Source organism: Poeciliopsis prolifica, unplaced genomic scaffold (assembly GCF_027474105.1).
Source record: "Poeciliopsis prolifica strain line A6 unplaced genomic scaffold, Auburn_PproV2 SCAFFOLD072, whole genome shotgun sequence".
NCBI lineage: Eukaryota > Metazoa > Chordata > Actinopteri > Cyprinodontiformes > Poeciliidae > Poeciliopsis > Poeciliopsis prolifica.
The window spans coordinates 173,274-197,927 of NW_026562447.1; the positions used below are offsets into that span (position 1 = coordinate 173,274).

At 38.4% G+C, this 24,654-nt stretch overlaps 2 protein-coding genes across 22 annotated transcripts in view; one reads left to right on the top strand and one right to left on the bottom strand.

Annotated features, from left to right (window-relative positions):
• The first annotated feature begins 3,877 nt into the window (after positions 1 to 3,877).
• On the top strand, positions 3,878 to 6,269 carry LOC129352095 (B-type lectin plumieribetin-like). The gene is made up of 3 exons (XM_055020947.1): positions 3,878 to 3,937; positions 4,009 to 4,102; positions 5,840 to 6,269. Exons 2-3 carry the CDS (start codon positions 4,013 to 4,015, stop codon positions 6,101 to 6,103), a joined length of 354 nt encoding a protein of 117 aa, XP_054876922.1. The 5' UTR covers positions 3,878 to 3,937; positions 4,009 to 4,012; the 3' UTR covers positions 6,104 to 6,269.
• Positions 6,270 to 8,050: 1,781 nt separating this feature from the next.
• scrib (scribble planar cell polarity protein) overlaps positions 8,051 to 24,654 on the bottom strand; it is a 69,724-nt gene continuing 53,120 nt past the window's right edge. For 7 of the 21 annotated variants that reach the window (XM_055020868.1, XM_055020884.1, XM_055020867.1 and 4 more), the window contains 17 exons: positions 23,582 to 23,653; positions 23,384 to 23,437; positions 22,957 to 23,010; positions 22,237 to 22,353; positions 21,582 to 21,692; positions 20,259 to 20,309; positions 19,363 to 19,530; positions 18,411 to 18,570; positions 18,118 to 18,316; positions 17,936 to 18,025; positions 17,633 to 17,815; positions 16,617 to 16,757; positions 15,919 to 16,058; positions 15,605 to 15,642; positions 15,172 to 15,246; positions 11,348 to 11,399; positions 8,051 to 9,785 (listed from right to left, as the gene is read on the bottom strand). In XM_055020868.1, coding sequence (XP_054876843.1) covers positions 9,655 to 9,785; positions 11,348 to 11,399; positions 15,172 to 15,246; positions 15,605 to 15,642; positions 15,919 to 16,058; positions 16,617 to 16,757; positions 17,633 to 17,815; positions 17,936 to 18,025; positions 18,118 to 18,316; positions 18,411 to 18,570; positions 19,363 to 19,530; positions 20,259 to 20,309; positions 21,582 to 21,692; positions 22,237 to 22,353; positions 22,957 to 23,010; positions 23,384 to 23,437; positions 23,582 to 23,653 — 1,836 coding nt within the window. In that variant the 3' untranslated portion in view covers positions 8,051 to 9,654. Of the gene's footprint in view, positions 9,786 to 11,237; positions 11,268 to 11,347; positions 11,400 to 13,363; positions 14,679 to 15,171; positions 15,247 to 15,604; positions 15,643 to 15,918; positions 16,059 to 16,616; positions 16,758 to 17,632; positions 17,816 to 17,935; positions 18,026 to 18,117; positions 18,317 to 18,410; positions 18,571 to 19,362; positions 19,531 to 20,258; positions 20,310 to 21,581; positions 21,693 to 22,236; positions 22,354 to 22,956; positions 23,011 to 23,383; positions 23,438 to 23,581; positions 23,654 to 24,654 lie in introns of those variants that run through there. The other 14 variants (XM_055020883.1, XM_055020866.1, XM_055020885.1 and 11 more) reach the window with 12 other exon arrangements.

Sequence of the window (24,654 nt, forward strand, 5' to 3'; positions counted from 1 at the left end):
ATTCATTTTAAGTTCCTAAAGTGACTTTATTCCAATTGCAGTCTTGTAACACAGAACATGTCACTTTAGTAGAAATAAAAAATGTTTAATCCTGGATGTCAAAGAAAGATTCCTTAATTCATTTTTAATGCTCTTTATTAGCATCAATTCATATTAAATTTGAGCTTTGGTTTTGTAACAGAACATTTCTAAATTTAATATGCATGGGGTAAAAAAAGTTTCCACATGAATGTATATTCGTACATCCTAGTAATATAGGGGTCTTGTAGTAAAAATTTTATTTGCAAAATAAATTTTTGGCTTTTCAAACTCAGATTTCCAAGTTTTTTTTCTATAACATTTCTGATATCAAACATCAAACTTTCTGGGTTTTTCTACCCAAGCAACACAGTATTAGGGCAATAAATGTTGCCAAAACAAAACAATTCATTTTGTTGCATCTTCAGAAACAGGTTATTTCTGAAATCATAATATAAAAGGCAGTGAAATATGAAATGAAATACAAGTACTCACACATCGCTTTAAACGTAGCAATAGTGCCACCACGTGGTTGCGAGAGGAACTGCACGAGTTTTATACAAAACGGCAAAAAGACCCAGGATGCTGGCTTCTTTCTTTTTCTTCACTGCAGTTATGTTTGTCAAAAGAAAAGGAAATACTTTATAGTTTATGAGGAATACACAAAGAGGCAATGCATGATTAATAAACATATGAACGATGATCAAAATGGACGACTGAATTCTGCATCTGTCTGCAACTACAGGACTGTTGTGCTGTATAAATGAAAAACTGCTGATCATGACTCATGCAAATGAGTCTGTATCTGTCATGACCTGGTAAAAACGAGAAGTTCATTGAAACTGTTTGAATATTTATGTCTTGGTTTGAATAGATTCCACAGCGGTTACCTTATCTTTCCACGACAGAAAAAGCCAAGGCATTGAAATTTAGAAATTGAGGATTAGTAATTATTGCCAGTAAGAATTTTCTATTTAAATATTCTGAAATTTAAGGGAATTAAATAGCTTTGAGTTATTTTAAGACACTTTCTCAATATTTGGTATTGAATTAAAGTGACACATTTTGTAAATATTTTTAATATTAGAAAATATCATAACAAAAACTATGTTTAACATTTCTTCTCGTTTCCAAATGCTCCACGTCTTTGTTTAGATTTATGTGTAATTCAAGAAACAAACTGTTGCACACAAATGAGTGTTATCACAGATCTTTCCTTCCAGCAGCTATAACTGTAAAAATAATGATAACATTTACAACTCTGCTGTTATTTTCACAATTTTCATAATTTTAAATAAATTCAGACCTGATAGTTGCTGGGCGGTTTGTTGCTGCTATCTTTGTGCAAATATTAATTGACAGCGAAGGCCCTGGCTTCAGTGGTTCCAGCCAAAGAAGACGGCACTGAAAGGCACAATTACCAGTTCCTTTGAGGTACCAAGTTCCCCGGCTGGGGAACGTATGTCAGAGGCAAATGGTAATTTACCCAAGAAAACGTCTCTCAATGGTTGGGTCACAATTTCTTTTGGGGTTAACTGTTTAGCAGACGAGGATCATTCAGAAGAGACGTGTCAGATGGACGGAAGACAGAAGGTGCAGGATGCGGACAAAAGAGCATGGAGAACTACTTTAAGTTCTCCAACGAAATAAAAAGTAGTTGGATGAATGCCGCTTTCCAGAACCTGGGCGACACCAGACGGTGTCTTACCTGGGAATGGGTATTTCTGGAGGCAACATCCATTCCTTGCTGCGCTGGTCTGATCCATGCAGCTGTCCGCCATCCAGGCAGACATTTTTACCAAACAGACCTCTCCCCAGTTCTGTTAGAGCTGAGGAGGGAAAAATCTGTTTTCAGATATTGGAAGGGATTAAACCATCAAATGTTTGCTGGAGTCCTTGTTAGTCTGGTTGGACTCACTTGGCGGGGTCACAGACAGACAGGCAGGCGTCGTTGCTTAGGCTGCGGGTCTCTCTTAGAGAAGAAACACCATTTAGCGAATAACAGCGTGCTGGCGGACCAGGATTCACCCAGTGATAGCCAACCAGACTGTGGATGTGCCTGCACAATCTGACTGCGGTGGCAGCAGACTCCTTCTCTGCACTTCCTCTGCAAGCATCACGGAAACGGCTAGCAGTAAGTCTTGGTTGTGGAAGATGTACCCATGCAGGACATCTGGACTGCTCTCTTGTTCTGGCTTCTATTTCATAAGACATTTCCAGTGACACTTGCAGAGAATGAAGATGCATAAGTTGACCAAGTGTGGGCACAAAGCACATATTTGGAAGACTATGCAGCATCAAAGGAAGAGAAGGGAATTGTTAAAGTGTTTTTAATTCAACCCGGGACACAGCTCCAGAGGCCCGGGTAACAGAGAACCGGGACTGCAGCCTCTCTTAGAACCAGGCCTGGAGCCTTCATGAGAACCAGGAATTGGGAAAAGTGTTTTAATTCAACCCAGGAAGTCTGGAGCCATGTGGTGCAGAATGATGCTACCAGAGGACTTTTCAGGTGGGCACTGATAAGACATTGGTGAGCCCTGTGGCACAGGCCCAAATGTGGATGGAACCAGCTCCAAATGTGAAAGACCATCTATTCTAGCATCAGAACCCTGGGTCCAAACCGTCAGGCACACTTTTAAATTACTTCAGGAATTTTCTAGTTATATTAACTGTTATTGTGATTGTTTTTGATATTTCTGCAGAGGTGGGCCAGGTAGCAAAAAATTACATTCAAGCTACTTCAACATATTTTTATTCAAGTAGTTGTCCAAGAAAATACTCAAGATTAAAAAAAGTAACTATTAATAATTTAATATTAAAAAATTACATAATTGGAACAATTTTTTGCATTGTAAGGACCAAAATAAAATAAATAAAGCTACAGGAAAATTTGGGCATTTTAAGCAGCACAATGAAAATAATTAATATAAAAAATAAATAAATAAATAAAATAAATGGGAAAAATCAAAGTATTGCTATGTAAAACTTATGAAACATTAACAAAAGGTCTATATCTGGTGAATCTTTGGCGCTTCATTCAGTGAAGTTCCTCACAGTAAGCAGAGTAACTCAAGTAAAAGCAAAGTAAAAGTAAACACAGACTTATATAAAAACACTCCTAAAACTACATTTCTCAAAAAAACAAAACAAAACAAAAAAACTAAAGGACCTAAATGTAACAAGTTTGTTCAACATCTGGATTTCTGTAAAGATAAATTGCATTTTAAATATAAATTATTATTATTATTATTATTATTATTAATAATAATATTGAGCTACAGTAACGATGGAGAGATAATGGAACCAAAGTTTTAAATGTTTTTCAACAATGCATCTTGACATACATTGGACATAATTACTCGCCTGAAATAATGTTTAGCTGATTTTAAAAACAATTGTTACAGAGAAAAACGGGTTAAAGTCCAAATCCAACATGGCATTCAGCCACACTAGTAAGAGTTCAGTCAACCATTCTCTATAGGCCATTCAGGAATAAACTCACTCACTGGGTTACTTATTTATAATAACAATTTGACAGAAATTTGAACATTTGTACTTCTAAAAGTAGGACAGTCTTATTTAAAAACCTAAAAACCCCAAACAACAACATGGTTTATTTCCAAGTGTTTTTAAATGTAATTCATCTGTCTTAAACATCTGACATGAGGATGCATGTAAAATAACAATTTAATAATTTTCCAGTTGTTATCTTAAGCATGCAAAATATCAAAGGTGCAGCACTGAGATGCTGTCATGAGGAAATGGGGAGGACAAGTCCAGATAGGAGAAATTATGGCCAATATCTGCTTTCCCTGTAATCTACTAAATGTCCTCTCCACCCCCAGGACAGACGATATAAAGACACTCGTTGTCTCTGACTGACACCAAACAGATCGACTGCAGCTGGACATTCAAAGCTGTGAGTATTTATTCATTAATAGCATTTCTTCCTGTTTCACACAACTTCAACTTCATGGTATTTTGTTTCAGAAAAATGAGCAGAAACTACTTGTCCAACAACGAAGAGCTCCGCAGGGGAGATTATCTGTTGTCCAACAACGGAGAATGGAAGGCAGTTTTCCAGGTAAACATATCTTGTAAATTTAAAGGGGCAGCACAACATAAAATTGACCTAATGGTATCCATCCTCAAAAACATAACTAGAGTGTTGCTTTAATTTTTAAAAAATTTTTAATGCGTGTTTGGGAAATCCTTTAATTGCAATCCTTTTAGCAACCATTTAGCCTGGGTGAGCCAAGCTCCTCCTGGGAGCTTCTGCCACCCATTCAGCTCTTTCAGACTAGCCAGCAGCAATTAGCAAATGCTGAGCTCATTATAGGAGCTACTTCTCAGTGAAATACTGGTAAAGTAGTTGTTAAAGGGTTACTAGAGGAGCAACGATATGATGACTACCTGAAGGTGGAGTTTCAACTAGAAACTCCGTTTCCAACATGAGAATCATGTTAATCAACGTTAACATGATTAATCAACGTTTCTCTCCAATGTTTCAACTAGAAACTCCATCTTCAGGTCTAATTTCAAGGTGTTAAATTTTTTTGAAGTCATATTCAAAATATACAGCATAAAATCTGAAGTTACTCAATTATGCTATAAAATGGCTCTGGGGAAATATGACCTTGATAACAGAGACTTTTTCCGTTATCTACAAATCCGGCATTATTTAGACAAAACAAATACAGAAGATCCAAGCAGAGCATTTGTTGGAATATTAAATATCTTTCTGAAATCATATCAATCAACTTCTACTACTAAATTAATATCCAAAATGTATGACGAGCTACAAAATCTGGAGGGAGGGGACACTCTATATATAAAGGAGAGATGGGACAAGGAAGGGAACCACCAAATTCACATTGAAGACTGGTTAGATATTTTGAATAACTGCTGGAGATGTACATCTTCACTAAACGTATAGAGAATTTGCTTGGAAAACGGTTACACGCTTCTTTAAAACACCAGCTCAAAGGGACAGAAATGTAGATAAAACATGCTGGAGGTTATGTGGATCGGAACAAGCAGACCACTTTCATATTCTATGGAGCTGTCCTAAGCTGTCTTCTTACTGGAGGACAATTAAACAAAATGTGGAGACTGTTATTGGAGCCAATCTTACACTAAGCTTTGAGATTATGCTTTTAGGCAAACGACCAGATTGTGTAAAGGGATTCTGTAAAACATATATTTTCAATATATTACTAATTGCCAGTAAAAAAGCAATTACTCGGAAATGGATGACGGACAAAATACCCACATTAGAAAACTGGACAAGCATCATTCAAGACATTTGCAAGATGGAGGAATTGACATTTGCATTGAAACTGGAGCAAGACAAATTTGAAAAGTGTTGGACCCCATGGTGGACTTTTATGAATACCAGATCTGAAGCTAGTGAGATTGTGGTGACACCCATTGTTCCTTAGCTACTCTATTGAACCCTCGGTTTTAAGGGTCGTAAAAGTTATTCTAGTGTTGATACTGACTTGTTTTGCTCTTCCTCCTCTCTTCCTTTGAGAGGAGTGAAGAGGAGGGAAAAAAAAAAAAAAAAAAAGGGAACACTAAATACTGGAGATGGGACAATCACAAGAAGGGGTTAACTGTATTGATTAATATAAACAAATGATCGTGTACAGGTCAATATCATCTTATGTGAATGGACGAGATATATATTTTCTATGTTGTTCCTTAATAAAAACTTGAATAAAAAAAAAATGGCTCTGGGAAACATTACTGACCCTTTAAATTTTCAATATTATCCTTTTTATCTGATTTATCTGCAACAGATGCTTCTGTTTTTCTGCAGAATGATGGAAACTTTGTCATCTACGGCTGGCAACCGACCTGGTCCTCTGACACCTACCAATCTGATGTGGTCCGCCTGATCATGCAGGCAGATCGCAACCTGGTGATGTACAACGACGACAACAAGCCTAGATGGCACACCGGCACCTACCTGAAGGATTCTCATGTTGGCCGTGTTCAGCTGACTGATGACGGCAAACTGTTGGTGTACAGCGCCGCCAAGTTAATCTGGAGCTCTGCCGATTCTAAAGGCATGAGGGTGTAGCATTAAAAATCTCACTAGTTTGAGTTCTCTGCATTTAAAATTACTCTTTCAAAGGATCTTCTAGTGTTAGCTTAGCTGCTTGGTCCAAAATGGTAAGAGACAACATGTCAAATCCAATGCAGAAATATAATAAACATATTTTCCTTCTTGTGTGTTGTCTAAAATACTGACTTTATTCTCTTAGATTTTTGTATTGGTAATTGTTGTGGGAAAAAACTATTTCCAACATATTTCCAGATGAAACAAAATGTTTCATCAAACCATAAAATGCATATGTAGAACATGCAGAAATGACAGACAGTTGTTTTTGTGAAACATAAACATTTCTGTGATTTGCAAAGCAGCATAGAAAAGTTAAGCTATACCAGGCCGAAAATATCAATGATTAACACAATTTAAATACAAAAAAACCATTACACATTATCCTCATCGCTGTCATGATGAACGCCCTTGTCTTTTCCCTTTTTTCTCTCTCAGAAAATCTTTTAATATTTATTTTAATCTTCACTCCCCACTTTGACCACTCGCCAGTGGACCAGCAGTTCTTTAGTTGGGGAGCCTTTTGCCGTAACCTAAAGGTAAACAACCAGAATATGTCAGTTTCTTATCACTGAAAAAGTGAAATGAAGGAAACCAAACTGTTTCTTGTGTCAAGAGATCAAAAGATACTTTCTCTCAACAGCAGAAATGTCAGACTGGCTCTTCAACTGCTTCAAATGAGCAATAACATTTTTCTCACGCAAACTTTTTAAACTTCATGTGACAGTTAGATGAGTTTCTCATAGATTTCTCTACAAAAACATTTTAATTTATATACTGTAGTTTCAACAAGAAAGACTGAGATTCAGCCCAAACTGTGGCTCAAGTCCAAAAGGCCTGCAGAAATATTAAACCGGCTCTTCAACTGCTTCAATTTCGCAATAATGTTTTTCTCACGCAAAGAAACTTCTTTGAACATTGAAGTGCAAATTACATAACTCTCTCATAGCCTTATGTTTTTCCAAACATGAAAGTGTAATGGTGCAACTTTGGTTTCATCAGCTTTATTAAAAGTTACACTGAATCCTGTTCTGCCAGGTCTACTTCAGTCTAAATTTAAGGATCTTTGTGCTTTCCCCAGATTAGTCTTATAGTTTAATATAGGATGTTTTTTTAAACAGAAAATAGTTTGCTCTATAAAGGGTTTTAATTTCTACAATTTCGACAACACATACCGAGATTCCAACATGAGCCTCAGACACCGACGGATCTGATGTGTTCCGGCTGATCATGCAGGCAGATTGCAACCTGGTCATGTACAAGAATAATGAGCCTAGATGGGCTCATTAGTGTGTTTTAGTAGGAGATCCTAGGAAGCTTGTCCACATTCTGACGTGTTTCCATCATCATAGTGAGGGTTTTGTTGATATATATTTTTGTCTTGTGGTTAATGTGTCAATATAACTTTTTTTGTTGGTTTTGAAGCCATCTATTAAAGCTTTACACTGCGCTTGCGAACCAAGATGGCGGTTCAGTAGTGCACGACCTCCAGTTCAGATTTCAGGGACCTATAAACAAAGGCTTAATATGAGTTAATCCGTTGTTTTCAATATATATTTAATAAATGTTGCTTTAAGCAAGTTTATATCATTTCAGACCTATTTTTTCTTGTACTTTTCATATTCAAACACCACACAGCAAGAAAATTATCCAACTTTTCTGCATGTTTATAAAATCTAAAAGCAGAAATAAAATGAGGTTCTTCATTTTGTGCCTCTTCAAGTCTTATTTATCTGGACTGAAGGCAAACATAGCCTTTAGGATTGGCCATAAACAGAAGTTAAGAGGGATTTATTACTGTAATAAGAAACAAAAGGCTTGTGTCTTTGGGGGCACAGAAAAGAAGAATCAAAATTTGTTTACGTTTTTTTGTTTCACATGCTGTCCAAGCACAAACGACAGACTGGATTAGCTTCTTAAATGAAAAGTAAAATTTATTATTCCTGAACCACAAAATAGACTTCTTTGGTTGTACAAATTCACTAGTTACAGTCTTATATGAGCTATAACCCTTGACCCTTGGACGTCTGACCCCACACCCTCCGGCCTGTTAGCAAGTGAAAGCCCCCAAAAAGAACTGAAGACAAAAATAAGAAACACAGAAAACATAAAAACACGGCATCAATGTAGTGAAACTCTTCTGGGAAAAAAAAAAAAAAGTAGTTGCCTACAAATAAAAAAAAAAAAGAAAAAACAAACAGCAAATGATGAACTGAATTTCAGTCAGTGAGAGCAACATGGAAAAGTAATCATAGACCCCAGTTTAAATTAACAAATTGCTACGATGCTGTGATTCTGCAGAATGTTTTGCAGCTCTCCCAGTTTAGATGGAGGGCATCCCAAGCCTCAACCTCACCCAGATGCTTCAGCAGTCCAGACAGGCTCAGTTTCCAACCCATATTTTCTCTTCTTCCTTACAGTTTTTGTACATTATTCACACAATAAATGATTTTTTTTTTTTCAGTGGCATCAGATTTAAGTTAACCATAGTCAGAAAAATAAAACTCCCTGCTACCTTCATATCACTGTGATTAAAAGAAATAGCCAGATAACGCAAAGGATGCCAGGGTAGCATTAACATTAACGGTTCACATTGAATTAAAAAGAACATACAAAAACACACAATACCCTTAAAAGGGAAAGTACCATTGATAAATGATAAAATGCATGATCCCCAGTATTACTACTATCAGTTGGGGAGTATTTGCTGCTGCTGTGTCCAGTGTAGTTGTCCTCTTTGTAGGGGAATGTAACAAGGGTTAGTCTGAACAGAGGCTGCAGGGATGAGAGAAACCAGCAAGTAGACGCGTTCGTCCAAACAGTTAAATCATGTTTACTACAATTCCTCTTGTGATTTAAGTGTTTTTATAAAGTAAATACAAGTAGTGATATACAGATGAGTATTAGGAACTCATCTTGAGTTCAAAAGGGTTGAAAAAGTAGAATGAAGGCCTTTTATTCATCTAAAATCATAATAAATTATGATACGGGGCAGTGAATAAATGATATGTGCTTCAAGAGAAAAGATTTTCCACCATGTATGACGATGAAGGTAGCAAGCTGTTCCCTCCTCAGTTAATATTTACACCTCAAATCAATAAAAACAGACATTTTACAATCTAATCGCTGAAGTTAGTAAAACTATAACCCATTTCTTCTCATTTCCTGTTTCACTATGCTTTTTTTCATAACAGCAACATCACAATGGTGCAGAAATAATAATAATAAAAAAAACAACTAAAAACTTTGATCACCCTCAAGTTAAAATAGATCTGATCTACGAGGCAAACAGAAGATTTAAGAAAATAATTCATCTGCACGTAGCAATCCTAGCTAACCACACCGACTCGTCCCGTCCAGGCACGGAGCTCGTCGACTCACCCACAAACTATAAAGGCAAGACTGGCACGCAGGATATAAGTGAGTATCTATGTGGCGACTAAAAGCTTCAGAGTCTTTGCAGTGGTTATATCTGAAGAGCCGACCTCTCTGGGTTAATGTTTTTGGTTGTGTTACGTCGGCACAGCGGCTTCCAGGCTGCGGCGGCCCTGCCTCAGTTTGCGTTTGTTGCTGTAGAGGGCCATCTCCTCCAGGGCTGAGGTGGCGGGCAGCGGGGCGGGAGCCTCCACTTCAGGGCCGTGCCCTGCAGAAACACAAAACAACAGAAAAATTCTTTTTAAATGTGTTCTTTGGATAAACGGCTGCACAGAAACCGCCCTGAAACCTGCAAGATGCTTCCAACACTGAGCAGCAGTAGCTAGAAAACAGCAGAATCAGCAGCGAGAAAGCCCAGATTTCAAATAATTTCTGTTTACATGCACCGGAGAGGAAAGCTAGATTCATCCAGGTCCCACTGTTGTGTTTTTAATTGTAATTTTTTTATCCAGTTAATTGCAGCCATAAGAGCACAACAAAAACATTTGTTTTTAACCCGTTATCTGCGTCATTCAACCATCAGATTGGCGCACAGTTCTGTTATATTCATTCAGCTTTGAAGTTCTTTGAAAAAAATCAAATAAAAATGTTTTGCAATGAGAAGCTATTTTAGGATTAAACAATTTCAGTGATAATCTAATTCAACTTTGCACAACAATAGTCTTTTCCAGTGTCCCATCTGATAAATTTTTTAAGCAAAAATTAACCCCTGCTGGGCTGAGAGGAGAGGCCTGGTTGTCTATAGTCGTTATTTACAGATATTGTCAAAATTATGGCTGTATTAGAAATATGCAACAAAGGTTCCAGTTTGGGACTTTTGTGTGAAAAACAAAAAAACAGCACATATGCAATCAAAACGCACCAGAGTCAAGCGAACAGAATCCCAGGCTATTAGGGGGACCAGAGTTCACTTTCTTTGGTCCAATCAAAGTTCGGTTGTTCATTAATTCCCCCCCGAAATAAACTGGACTTTCTAGAAAAACAATATAGTTTGATTAAAGCAGACTGGACTTTCATATCTGTGCATTTCTACATGAGTCCAAAGGATCCCCAAGTCCTTTTAGGGACAATATTAAACACCTCATTAATTATTAGTTCAACCTAAACACAAATCCATGCAGTTATTGAAGTACTGAGCTCGTCCAGCTTAAATGCAATATGCAAACACAATACAGATGCATTAGAAGGTAAATTTAATCACTTTAAATGTGCGATAAACACTCTAGTGTGGAAGTAATTAAAGAAGAAAGACATTTTCAGCATTTCTGATGTGTTTGACAGGCGAATTGACAGTTCATCAAGGTTGTTGCCAGTAAAAATGTATCTGAAACTGGAATCTGGCCAATAGAAGAAAAATAACTGGTGTATCTATAAAGTGGTCACATTTTCATTGCAAATAAAACAGCTAAATAGACAATTTTACTCACAAACCCAAACAGTAGCTGCAGCATTAACATGAACTGCAGTTTCTTAAAAGAAGAACTTCAAGTCTTTAGAGCCACCTTGCAATGTCTCTGGCCCGACATACATTTTGCAGATCAGGACAGCAGAAGCAGAAGAACCTGAACCCAAGCTTTGCCACACAACTTGCATGTTAGACCGACACCAACAAACTCCCCTCACACATCCAGCCAACACACACATGCACACAGGATCCTACCAATAGGAGCTGCTTAGTCCTGGTAGTTACCTGAATTAAAGGGAATAGAACAGGTTGAGGTAAAACAGTTTTTGAAGTCCATTTCAGTTCAAAAATGAAACTGTACATACCAGCATTAATGGAGGCGTCGATGTATTGCACTCCCTCTGCTGCATCAGGGGTCTGGGGAAAAAAAGGCTTTAATGAATAACAGGGAGGTGGTGATAAAATGCTCCAAAAACCTATTTCCCACAGTAATCCTTCACCGTTTGAATAGAGGAGCTGGCAGGGTAGCGACCCGTCACTGAACCTTCAGAAGATTATCTACTCTACCACAACCCAACTCCCCACCAGAAACCCATAAAGGAGAAACAATGTGGAGTCGATGTGTTGATATCGTCCACGAAGAACACCAGTAGACACCCAACAACGCAGCATCTTAAGGTATCAACTCATTTCCTACTTTAGCACCTGTTTTCAGCTCCTTTCACAAAGAGATGTTTTAGGGCGTCTTGTCATTTTAAATACAAATAAGCTGCTGCTTAACGTTTACACTCGTGTGTCAAAATGACTGCAAGCAGATGACCATTTATACAATTGTATATCCTTGAAGAGCAGAAGTGGAGCTTCCTGCACAACCAACAAGGATGCAGCAAGTGGTTTCTGGAGTCAAGTCAACAACAAAACACTTCCAGCAGTCACTGTAAATACAGTGGTAAAACCAGCTCACCAAACATGCTGGAGCTCAGCTGGGTTGCTAGGTAGTGGTGTAGTTTCTGCTGATTTGTGACGATAGATTCCAAAGATTTTAGAAAGGGTTAATTTTCCAGACACCCATGAAAATACTTATTGTCAAAAAAGTAACTTTTTTGGCTGTTTGGTTATTTTAAGTGTTTAGACTGTTTTTACAAGCAATTGAGACCTAATGGAAGTATAAAAATGTGGTTAATTTGGTTAATAGCTTTGCTTGAGATACATTTGGTGCATTACTGCCACTTTGTTGTACCAACATGTAAGTTTCTGAATTTATATTAAGGTCAGAAATGACCAACCATCTGCAATAAACACAAATACAACATGTAAACGTACCAAAACCAAATGAAGCAAACAGACGTCACTGCCAACAGATCAGATGCTACACTGAACCTGATGCTGACAGACGCACACAAATAAGACCTGAAGACCGGCACAACCACAGGTTTCCCCTGCGTCCTCTCCTCCACAGGAGACATTATGAAATTATTCTCAACCCTTTAATGCCTCAATTTATACCCAATCGTACCAAAATATTACAGGTGTTTTTTCAGTCAATCAAATGTTAAATTACTTGGAGATGATAAGTTTTAACCTTGTACCTACCAGTAGTGTATATTTAGATATGATGCTAATTAGATCCTTTAAGGAATGAGACAAACTGTTCAAAATCAATATGTTGATTATTTTATTTTACGCACACACAAATTAGTCAGTCTACTTGACTAATTAGTGTTTAATTCAAGCTAAATTCAGCAAATTTCCTTTGCTGCACAGTTTCAGAAATTTCTTGATAATTTTTTCCAACATTAAAACGGTTTTACAAACTTTCAATATGTTTTAGATAACTGTTGTTGACATAGAATTTTAAGTTAGCACAATACTGCACAGGATAGCTTTGACACATATAAAATATAACATAGAAAGTTAAAGTACACTCTAGGTTCATATAAATTTAGATGAAACTAAAAACAACGGCTCAATCTCTGAAACGCAGATAAATTCTTAAAAGGAGGATCAGACAGAAAAAACAGAAAACGTAGGCCTAGACTCCTTGGATCTCTTGAGATAAGGAGCCTGTATGCCAGGCAATTAACAAATTCCTGAGCATGGTTCAAAAGTTCACTAGGATCTTAAAACTTTTTATAAATAATTTTATCTATATTAGAATTAACTATATTTCTTTAAGCATGTTTTTAAATAGTTACTTATTAGATCCAAACTTATAGTCATTATTTAGCATTACATTGTGTGCAAGCTTGGTTAAAATACAAACGACTTTTTTGTGAAAAACAGCTTGGGGAAGAGATAGCGCTGCAGCTGCACTCTATATCAAACTGGACAGCGGCAGGTACGAAAAGAGCCGGGCCATATATCTGCCTTTGGGCTCTTGAGCAGGAGGTAATAAAATTAACATTAAGACAGCCCACACAAAGGAAAAAAACACACCTCCTAATGCATATATTTAAATGATGAGATTACGCATTCTATAAAATGATTTGGTTTACAGCAGAAGTTCGAATCGCTTGGTGCTGAGTGAGTGGTTCCCAAAAATGCATTTTTGAATCAGGTAATATTCTGTTTTGTCATTGGGTGTTGGCTTTTTGATATATCTGAGTGTAAGTGGTGTTCTGTTATTCTGTATGTATTTGTATTCACCTTTGGATAAAGTTATGGATATCTGAAATCTGACGTTGTATGATTGGTCTATTCTCTCTGCACACTTACACAGACACAGGAATTCGGGACAAAGAATTAATTAATGAGCTAAATCAAGTTCTTCATCTTTTTAATTCTTAACACTGTCTACAAGTGATCTCGACTTTTTAAATAGATGTAAATAAATCCAGGTTTTACTTTTAATTTAATGTAATTTCCAGAATGATGCTAGAAGTTCTGATGTTGTCCTTTTTTTGTAACTTTTCACAAACATACGGATCTTGAAGAAGATGCATTTATAACATTTCCTCCACATAAAACTAAAAGCTAGAAGTATAATTGTTCATTAAAAATTACAACAAATTTACTACTGCAGATGTTTAACAAAAGACCAGCTAACATTTGCGGCTCTCAGTGAGTTTATTTTTGCTGGACGCAGGCCTAGAATGACTCTTTGGATTGTACAGGTTACAAACTCCTGCTCATTGTGTTTGTAAGTATTGTTTTCATCTATCAAAAACAATGCATCGTTTGCCTGTGTTTTGCCAAATCACATTAATGCAAAAATATGTTCAGAATTATTTAACTTTTTATTCCCATTTTAACAGCTTCATGTGTCATTTATCAATAGATTTAAGCTCACTTGTGATCTTAATTAGGCCTGAAATAAAAAATAGTTTTAAACTCCTGCCTTAGATGCAAAGTTCTAAAAGCAAAATTCACTATTTCTAAGTTATTGCATATTGATACTAGTGTCACTCATTTCCTTTCCCTAGTTACCTAGCGTCGCTAAAAAGCATCAAACCTAAAATTAGAAATAAGAGAGAATTTTGGTCAGATATTGTCTATTCTAATATATAAGGTGCAAAAGTGAGCCTAAAAATATATATTTTTATTGCACAACTTAAATTATTTACTGAGTTTATCCTTTAGTGGGCCCACTGCCTTCCTGAAACACTTGTAGTTCACACTCTGACCATCAGATGGCATCAAATCACCTCTAATTGTCTCCTACACTCTCCTGGCTGTAAGTTAATCAGCTTCACTTGTCTGTAAGGGAACAAAATGACAACAAAAGGAGGACAACCAATGTTTTAAAGAGCAAGAAGATGAGGAGAAGTTCGTCTGTCTGAAATGTCATGACCCATGCATGGACAAGGAGGATGGAAGTGAACGAGAGAGTGAGTGAGATGCTGAATTTGTAGCCATAACCGATTCAGGTTAGTGGAATCAGAAAGTCCATGTCTGCAGCAGGCAGGTTTCATCGTTTCATAGTAATTAGTTAGCGCAGAAATATATAAAGCTGTGAATGGTTACTGATAATGTTTTTATGAGAGAAAGAGAATATTATTTCAACGTTTCTTTCCTTGCGAAGTACAAGTTAGTGCACGACACGTCTACCACTGAGCCACGACCCAGACTGCAGCCACACTGATGCCTCTTGATCAACAGTAACTTGAGGGGAGGCAGCAGGGAAAGCCAGGGGGGGTAAAGAGGGAGGAGGCCGGGGCGGGCCCCCCGGAGCTCAGCATGCAGCCAATACCTGAATGTCGTATACGGGTTTGGAAGAAGGAATGGCGGCAAACTGTCGGTAGTCAAACTTCTTTGATGACAGGGACTAGAAGGATAGCAAACAGGGATGAGCAAAAAGCGAGGGAGAGGTGGAGGATGAAAAGAGGAGAGTGGGGGAAAAATAGAAAGGAAGAGGAGGCAAAGAGGCTAATGGATGAACCAGTGGAGGCAAATGATGGAGAGCAATGTGTGTCAGTTTACTGACATCAAGCAGGATAGTGGATTTATGGCAATGTAGGAAATGTCCTCTCACCAGCTCATCAACGAAGAACCTGGTTTTGATCTTAAAGCTCTAAAAACTGGACTTAATGTTAAAAAATCAATTTTATTTAAAGAAACTCTCCAAGATAAAACAAGAAACCTTCACAGGGTGAAGAGGAGTAAAATCAAAAGGTGATGCTTACCAGCCTGCCTGGAGAGGTTAATGCTCGAGGACTGAGCTCTGTCAAGAAGTAACACAACATTTCAACCTTTCTATACATCATCATAAATACGCTGCATTTTGTAAGAGTACAGAATTTCTCCACATTTTGTCACGTTAGAAACTCAAAATACAGAAAGCAATGTTAAGCAGAGGATCAGAAAGAGGAGACGAAAAGACGACATTTTCTTTTTACAAATAAAAATCTGAAAGATTGGAAGCTGAAGGATAAATACACAAACACAAAAATTTTAAATAAAATTGATATCTGACTTAAAGCTGAGATCTAAGTCTCACCTTCCATGGGAGTGGGAGACGGCGTCGGAGCCGGCGACGGGGACTCCGTCAGCTGGTCTAGTGTCCCGCGCTTCTTCCCGTCCTTAGTTTTGGCGATGACCATCTGAGCTTTCAGTGCGTCTTGTTCCAGAGACTTCATTCTACACAGGAAACAAGCAGGTTCAAGGAAGTCCTCTGACACCAAACAAGGACAAGGAAGCGTGAAACAAGGACAAGAAACTCCAGAGGAAGTTGTAGGCCATTCACTACTAATGTCGGGTGCTCCTTGTCCTGGTTTGCTGTGATCGTCTGATTTTATGAATGGAATAAAGGAAGGCATTCCAGGAAAAGGACGACCTACTGCCTGTAGGTTTACCCTCATCAGCTTGCAAACTTACTGCGGGCCATGTGTTAATACACATACCGCTAGAACAGCAAGACACAAAGAAAAGAAGAGCTCTACGGGGCAATGGGAAGGACGAGACAGAGGAGAGAGAGGTTGGGGTAAACCGAACTAGAGACAAAACACAAAAGACGTGCAGAAGCAAAAAAAATAAAAATAAAACAGAAGTAGAAAGGCAACAGAAGCACTGTTAGTGTTGCTGCTTGGACCTTTCTGGATCTGGCCTCTATAGCAAAATACGGAAAAACCAAAGCACCCCAGCACACCCCCATGATGCCGCGCGTCTGGCCCTAGCGGCCGGAGCCAAGGAGCAGACCTGAGCTGGGAGGCTGCAGAGGAGGAGGTAGAGGAGGAAGCATGGGGGGCTGCGCCCTGAGAGGCCCTCACTCGGGCCTGGTAGAGCCTCTTTGCCAGGTCCTGCTCATACTGTCTAACATCCTCCTCTAGGCCATAGGGCCTGAGCCCCGCAGGCCACACAGACGGGAGGCGACAGAGGGACCGGGAGGGAAAGGAAAGGAATTTCAGGATGAAGGAGAAGTATCAGGAGAAGACAGAAAGGGACACAGACAGAAAAAAGAGAAGAAAACCCAAGAATGGAAGATAAAACACTGAAAATTAGGAAAACCAGGAATAATAAATACGTATTAGATGTGACATTAGGGAGAAGGAAACAGACCAAACACTCAGCAGCGTCGTTCTTCAAGACAAAGTGGACTGTTGCATTTACCGTAAACAATTTCATCTAAGAACAATAATTATTGTCATGATAAATTTCAGTTACAGACGGCAAATAAAATGACAAAACTGACAGTATGACTGGAAATATTTGTTATTTTCTCCACTTTCAAATGCAGAGACTCTGTGCAGTTTAGTAAATCACACCTTAAGAAAAAACAGTTCAGAGCAAAATTTTATCTACAAAAGGATTTTTCTTTGATATTTGAAAAATTGAATTTCTATTGTTCAGTTTAAAATAGATAATAAATTTTTTGTGAAAAAATATTACAAAAAAAGTATAGATTTTCCAAACTAATAAGAAAAATAGATCTAAAAATAGGCAGACAAAAAACAAGATGGATAGATTTTCTACTTATTATTATTATTGATTCTATTTTTCAGTAATTGTCTTGAGGAAATTTTATGCAACTCCATGAAAATCTCTGACATAGGAGTACGGTAAAGGTTGCAGACCCCTGGTTTAGTTTTTCACATTGCATTTATTCTATAAAATCAAAGAAAACAAACGTAAACTGAAGCAATAATTCTGTTTTTATGTCTAATCATTGATGAGTCAGTTTTAAGTGATCATATTTGTCTTTTTGCTTCAGTTACCGTGCCGCCCGCCACATGGCTCTCTTCTCAGCTTCTAGCGCTCGTTTCTCTGCAGGGGACAGATCCTTGTCTGGGGCCACAGAGAGCTCAGGGCTCTGCATGCGGAGCCTCTCCTGATGTCTGCGCTCCGCCTTGGCCGTGCGGATGGGAGCTGCCGACTCTCCAGGGTAAGACGACACTAGACTGATAAGACGGAGCATCGGTAGAGGTTAGAGCTGAGTAGCAACTAGTTACACTTACTTGAGCAACTTAATTACGAAGTATTGCTACTATTCAGAAATGACTTTTAAAAACTGTAATCACCCCGTCATGGAGTTTGGTCTCTGCTCCAACCTGAAGCTGTCTTCCAGTGAATTTCTCTGAGAGTTGCTCTTCCCATCTACCGAAGAAGCCCTGCAGAGAAAAACACAAGTAAATCAAAAGCCAGTTTGAAAAAGAAAGTCAAAATGGAAAAGATTGAAATTCAGATGACGTCAGATTCTCACCCGGAGCTGCCGGTGAAGCTCAGTGGAGTGGAGCAGTGCTGAGATGGGGTAGAAACGGGTTCCACCTTGTACTCAACCCCGTCTAACAAAACCTTTCCTGTAGCCTTCATGTGCTCCACCTGCTTAGCCAGGTCTTCTTCCTCATCCTCATCCTCTTCGTCCATCAGGTACTCCCGCGCTCGCTGCTCAAACTTCCTCTCTGGGAGGAAACAAAGAGACAGAGACAGGTAAATTCAAGAAGAAAACATCTCTGGTCTTTTGTTTTTATTGGTTCTGGGAGGCCGGAAACAAACCTTCCTCCTCCCTCATTTTCTTGAGGTCATCCTCTCCGACGAGGGAGACTCTGGGTTTGGGTTTCTCTGGTGTCTGCTGCTTCACGTCAATCTCAAAGTATTTCTGCCTGTCCCTGAACGAGCGCTGCTCTGGGCTGTTCTTACCTCCTAGAGACGGACTCTGATGGAAAAAAAAACAGTAGGAGGAATTAAAGCTGCGTCAATGTATTTGCTGCCAAAAGATGGAAGAGGAGCTCCAGCTCATGATTATTTTTGTAAGCAATTATCCTGATGATTAATTGGATGAAAAAATTGTCATTCAAAAGTTTTCATAAAATCTTTTGTATACTACATTAGAAATCTTTTAAAATATGCATGTAAACAAATAATTTTGTTTTGAAATAAGAAAATAAACACTTCTTTACACCATCATTTACAGCAAAAAATGCGTTTGACATTCTTTCTGTTTGACTTAACTCAGCTTAGGTCTAATCTGATGATTATTTCTGGATTAACAGATTATTAACTTGATAACAAAGGAGTTTTTATTTTATTTTACAGAATTTATACCAGGGGAAGCTAAAACTTTGCAGAGTTTTGGGTCGAACATGCATCTTAAATCCAAAATATATGGATTTAAGATGCAAATATATATTTTTTGCCCAGTTTTGTCTTAATTGCTGCTCTGCGTGTGTTGTTCTTTCAGCAAATTGGCTTTTTTTTTAAAGTATGTATATTTCAGTTAACAATTAATTAATTACTGAATAAGTTGATAATTATTTCAGTGATCGATTCTTCATAAACAAGAAAAGTCAAGAGGAAAGAAGTTAAATTAAATAAAACCCAACACCATTAAGTTGATTTCAGAGCTGCTATAAGTCAAGTCGTTCGCTGACAGCAGAAACCACCACCGGTCAAAGCCAAGCACCCCAGACAACGGTCGGGTCGCTCCGGCCAGGGAGCCGGAGGATACCTGCTGCTCCACGGAGGTTCTAGAGAAGCGTGGCACGGCAGCCAGGCTCATATAGTCCCGTCGATCGGAAGAAAGGGAGGTCCGGGGGGAGACCCTGCTGGTCAGACCCTCACCACCTCCTTCCTGACCTTCACTTCTATCATCAAACACCTCGTCGTTTAGCACAGGCTGAAAAGGCCAGATAAATTCCGACTGTCAGAGCAACTTTGAATGCAAAGGTTCCCATTTGAAGATGTAAAACAAAACTCAGTTGGACTGCAGACCAAGTTATAGAGAAGCCCAACTCTTTCACTTTTTACTAGTCCTCCCATAAAACACAATCCAAATAAACATAACTAAAAATTTGTAATCAACACAACTTTTTAAGAACTGTACGATGCTGAGAGAGCTCTGGTGGAGCCAGCTAAACATGTCCAAAAAACATAACAAAAACAAACTATCATCCTTCAACCACTTTCTGTCGTCTTCTTTACCTCTTTCGCCAGTAGCAACGTCCGGCTGTTGATTATGTGACTAGCATAAGTTTTGTAAAATACATCCATTTTGATACGACCCATAAAAACAACAAAAAAATAAGCACAAAAACTTCTTAACAAAAACAAAATTGCCAATTAATTTGGACTATTTTACAGCAGCTAATGACTCAATGCAATCTGCTGTATTTCCTTCTAAAATATTTTAAGCTAACTTGAAAAATAAACAGATAAAAAAAATAAACTGTTTGATAATGAAGATCAATTGAAATGCATCTATGATTGGGTTTAAATTACTTTCTTTTAGTAAAGTACCTTGAAACATGAACTGATGCTAAACTGCATATAAATAAATTGAATTAAATTGAACAAGGAGCTTGGTATTGTGTTTAAGATTGCACATTTTTTCTGATCTCTACTGACCTCTGGTGAAGGTTGCTTTGGGTGAAAATTGTTCCTTACACTGTATAAATCCTGTTGGCAGAGAAAAAAAAAGATTATTAACAGAGCGGCGACTCATGAGAAAGATGGAGACACAAAGCAGGCAGGAAAAAAAAATTGAAACAAGATTAAACATTGGTGAATGAGCCAAACATGAACAGATGACAAGGTTTCTGCAGGTTTCACCAACTCAAATGTAAGACTTTTTAAGACCATTATGAATGAAATTTTAATCATAATAGAAATGTACAAAAGAAAATTGCATATTTCTTTATGTTAGAAGTGACTTTTTTTTAGCACAAAATGCATGTAGTATCGTACGGGCAAAGACAAACTTTGTTCAGCAAACTGGCTAGCTGGCACGGCTATATTAGCAACTAGTTACTGGCAGCCTGAACCTTCATGAGTAAAAAGAACATAAAGAAGAAGTCTGTTGCAAAAGTTTGCCTGACAGAAAGGTTCCGCAAGAAAAACAAACTAAATAGAATGAATAAGATTAAGTAGTCCTGCCACCACAAATTTAAGACCTGTAATTAATGTATTAAAGCTGCAGTACTTAACTTTTACAAAAAAAAATATTTTTTTACATATTTGTTAAAATTATCATTTTGTGACAGATATTCTGTGAAATAAAATTAAGCTCCTATCCCTTCTCTCAGTACAAAATACAAATGTACACTTAGTCAGAAACAACCAATCAGAGCCAGTAGGAGGTTTTAGCACAAATGTTAAGGCAAGTTAGCATGGCCGCCAATGATGGTGGATAAGCGGTTTTCCAGTAACATTAAGTTGTTTTTCCATCATTAGTACATTGAGCAGTGTACATAAGCTTGATTGGCAGCCCTAAGACCCTCCTGCTGGCTCTGATTGGTTGTTTTTGACCGGGAGCTGTGGATTTTTGCAAAACACAACAGTAACACTGGGTGGATATTGATTATCCGCCTCATCCCATTCTGTAACAGCATGGTGGCAATTTTAATAAATACGGAAAACACATTTTTGTATCTGCAACTTTAAAGACCAACTTGCATTTTTTCAAGGTAATTTTTGATAGGAGACTTTGATGCTTTTTAAGGACACCCTTGATGAACGGATCAAGAGGAAGGTCAGCACCAGTTTCACAGATGAAGTCAGTAGAGCACAAAAACCAACGATGGAGACATCCCACATGTCACAGAACGTCACAGATGACAACATGCAGGCTTCCTTTAGGGCCGCCTGCTTCAGTCAGGTGAGGAGGGGAAGGGGCGGCAAGCGAACCAGTCAGCACAGCATGCTTGTCCGAGGCCGGTCGGCACGTCCTACCTGCGGCGGCTCCAGCACTGCCAGCGAGCGAGGCACGGCGGCGAACGCCTTGTATGCCTGCTTGACATTCATTGGAAACTCGTCAGGCGAAGAGGGGGAGGGGGCACGAGGCTGCAGGGGCGGGAGCAGGGGTTGGGGTCGGGGTGGTGTGGGTTATGGAAGTTGGATCCATATGATAAAAGAGGTGGAAAGGACAAACAGAGACATGGAGAGGGCAGACAATGAAAAAAACCAGCAAAGTTCAAGACGACTGTGGAGGAGACGGGGTGAGCAGCATGGCAGCTGGTTTCATGTGGAAGAGGAGGAGCGATGTAGAGAAAGACGGACAGTAGGGCGTGGGCAGGCGAAGCAGTCTGTTCTGTATGGGAACCTTTATGAAACAACCCAGCAGGTTTGAGATCAGATCTCAGATTCTCTCCGATTACACTGCCTGGATTGTTTCTGAAAGCTGAAACCTTCAGCAGCTAAATCTGGTTCTGGAGCCCAGAGCAAATGGATATGAACTATAACAGCTCCGCCTGTCTTTGGTAACAATCAATTTTGCGCTTTGGACATCGGTAACCCACCGCACTGTGGTCGGGTTACTTCAGGGCGTGCAGCAGCACAGGAAGCGTTAAAACCAGCCCTACGTGGAGGTGAAGGTGAGGGGTCTTACAGAGGAGTTGAACGGGGAGGGGCCATGCTGAAAGGGGTTAGGGCTGCGGCTCTCCGGCGTGCCGGGGGAGGTGGTGGGCCACGGGCGTCCAACTGGCTGGATGGCTCCAGGCCGCGTCTGGAGAAAGACGACACATGATGTAGCTTCACTGCTAAACACCAGAACGGATGAAACTTTGAGTGAATGATAATGCAACATGAATGGATGCTGATGGTTGAATGAATTTGAGTTTTAATAACATATTTAACTTTTACTCCTGGAGCCTATGATTTTTATGCATAAAAATCTTGTGCTTTTCGCCCTTTAATTTACAAACTCAGCTGCACATTTATTTTAACCTAAACCTTTTAATTAGGTTTCAAATCTCTGCCTCAATATTTTTTCGCATTTTAATTGTATGTACTTCTTTAAATGTCCTCTGAGGAAACATATTTGCAGATTTATCCATAACAACTAGAATTATCTAGCAAGTTATTTTCTATTAAATGAGTTCCCGTCAGATTAATTTCACTCCCTTCTTCAATGGAGGTAAAATTACCGTAATAACCCGATATTGGCTGGGAAGCGCAACGTCTCCCCTTACATTTTTTTTACAATGAAACATTTAAATTATTTTTGTTAAATCAGCTTCTCCTTATTTACTGTTTATTTGCTGACTTTAGGGTTCTAAGCACCCAATAACGAAGAGTGTTGAGCCAACTAAGCTCTACTGACACTCACTGATGATGAAGTGCTGTCCTTAGCAGTGGGAGTGGCAGTGAAATTAATGTTTGCCTGTGGAGGGAGAGAAATACATTTAAACAAAATTAAAATCTATGACATATGACAAGGCATCACCTAGTTCAATTTAAGCTAACTAACTAATGAAGCTTCTTCAGGATTATGCAAAGAAATCAAACACAATCAATTTTTAAATGTGGCTGTGTAGACGTCGCCGTTTGATCTTTTAGAAACTTATCATCCGCAGGGAAAATGTAAAGCCAAAGCTGGTCAGCAAACCATTTCAATCACTTATTGAATGATTATCTAGTCTGCACAAGGCAAAGCATCAGGGATGAGTTGGCCACAGAGAAGCGTCTGCATGCTTTTCAGCCAGGAAGGGCCGACGCAGCTCAACGCTTCAAGATCTGCCACAAAGCCCACTTACAAAGCGGGTCTCCCTGCCTGCACACAGGGAGCTGCTGGAGGAGTGGAGGCTGGGCTACGGGTGGGAAGGAAGGTCAAAACTGTCAGCGCTAAAATACCTCCGCTGAAGCCACTCGTGAATAGTGATGACATAAATTAAAGGATGATGTGATGGGAGGGCGGTGGACACTGCAGGAAAGTAAAGTGTTGGGCAGCTTACCGGTTGGATAGTGGGAGAATATGGTGCTTCCCTGACTGGGCTGTCCGTTCTGGTGTAATCAGTTGAAGATGCCTGGAAAAAAACACAAGACGCAACTAAATAATCAGCTCAACATTTTATCTAATAAACCAGACATATAACAGGGATAAGAATCCAACCACAGGTCCATCTGAATAAATTAGAATATCATCTAGATGCTGGTTAATTTAACTTCCCTGAAGGAATTACTTAATTCTGTTCAAACCCAAAAATAATTTCTTAGACAAAAAAATAAAGACTAAAAAAAGGTGGACTTATTGAAAAATATGTCCAGTTTCTTTATATTATATAAACCCATCACTTGGTTGGATAAATCTATGTGGTGGCTGTTTAGCTGCAGTCCACTCCTCATAATGGGTTTTGTTTGACATTTCTCTCAAGGCACTTTTTTTCTTCCACTCAACTTTCCAATATGTTTTGACAGAACACTAAACTCCTAGCCTTCTCGTAAAAATTGTTGGTAAATGTTAGCTGTAAAAAATTTCTGATTTCTTTGCTCTATAGTCGTCTTAATATTAACATTTTCCAGAAACTTTATTTTTTTAAAAGCTGTTTTGCATTTTGACTTGAAATAATGAAGTAATTTATTGAGATGCACTTGTGAAGCATTCTGGTTAGTAATATTGCATTTATTTCACACATTAAACATCCTGACCTTCCTCACAGCTATCAGGAAGCTATAAGGTCAAGTTTTTCTATCGGTCTGTACAATTAAAGATCCTGAATAATTAAAGAGATGCAACGAGGGGTGGGCATTTATTGTATCGTTTATCATTTATCGTAATAAATTTCTTAATTTATGATTTTTAACCGCCCCCAAATTGCTATTTTTAATATTTTATTTATTGTTTGCTCAATTAAAGTGTCAATAAATATCAATACATTTAAAATATGATTAAATGCAGTTACTCTGTGCAGTAACTGCACAAAGTAACTGTGATAAATCGTGTCTGAAATAAGCATATTAGAATTTTTTTATTTTTCAATTTGTGGGCTATGACTGCTAAGCTCCTAAAAATGGTTTTAAATGGTTA

Excerpts from the sequence above, each read along its gene's own strand:
- LOC129352095 (XM_055020947.1), top strand. The coding sequence starts at position 4,013 with ATGAGCAGAAACTACTTGTCCAACAACGAAGAGCTCCGCAGGGGAGAT. Across the intron at positions 4,103-5,839 it reads AATGGAAGGCAGTTTTCCAG|AATGATGGAAACTTTGTCAT; the intron begins GTAAACATATCT and ends GTTTTTCTGCAG.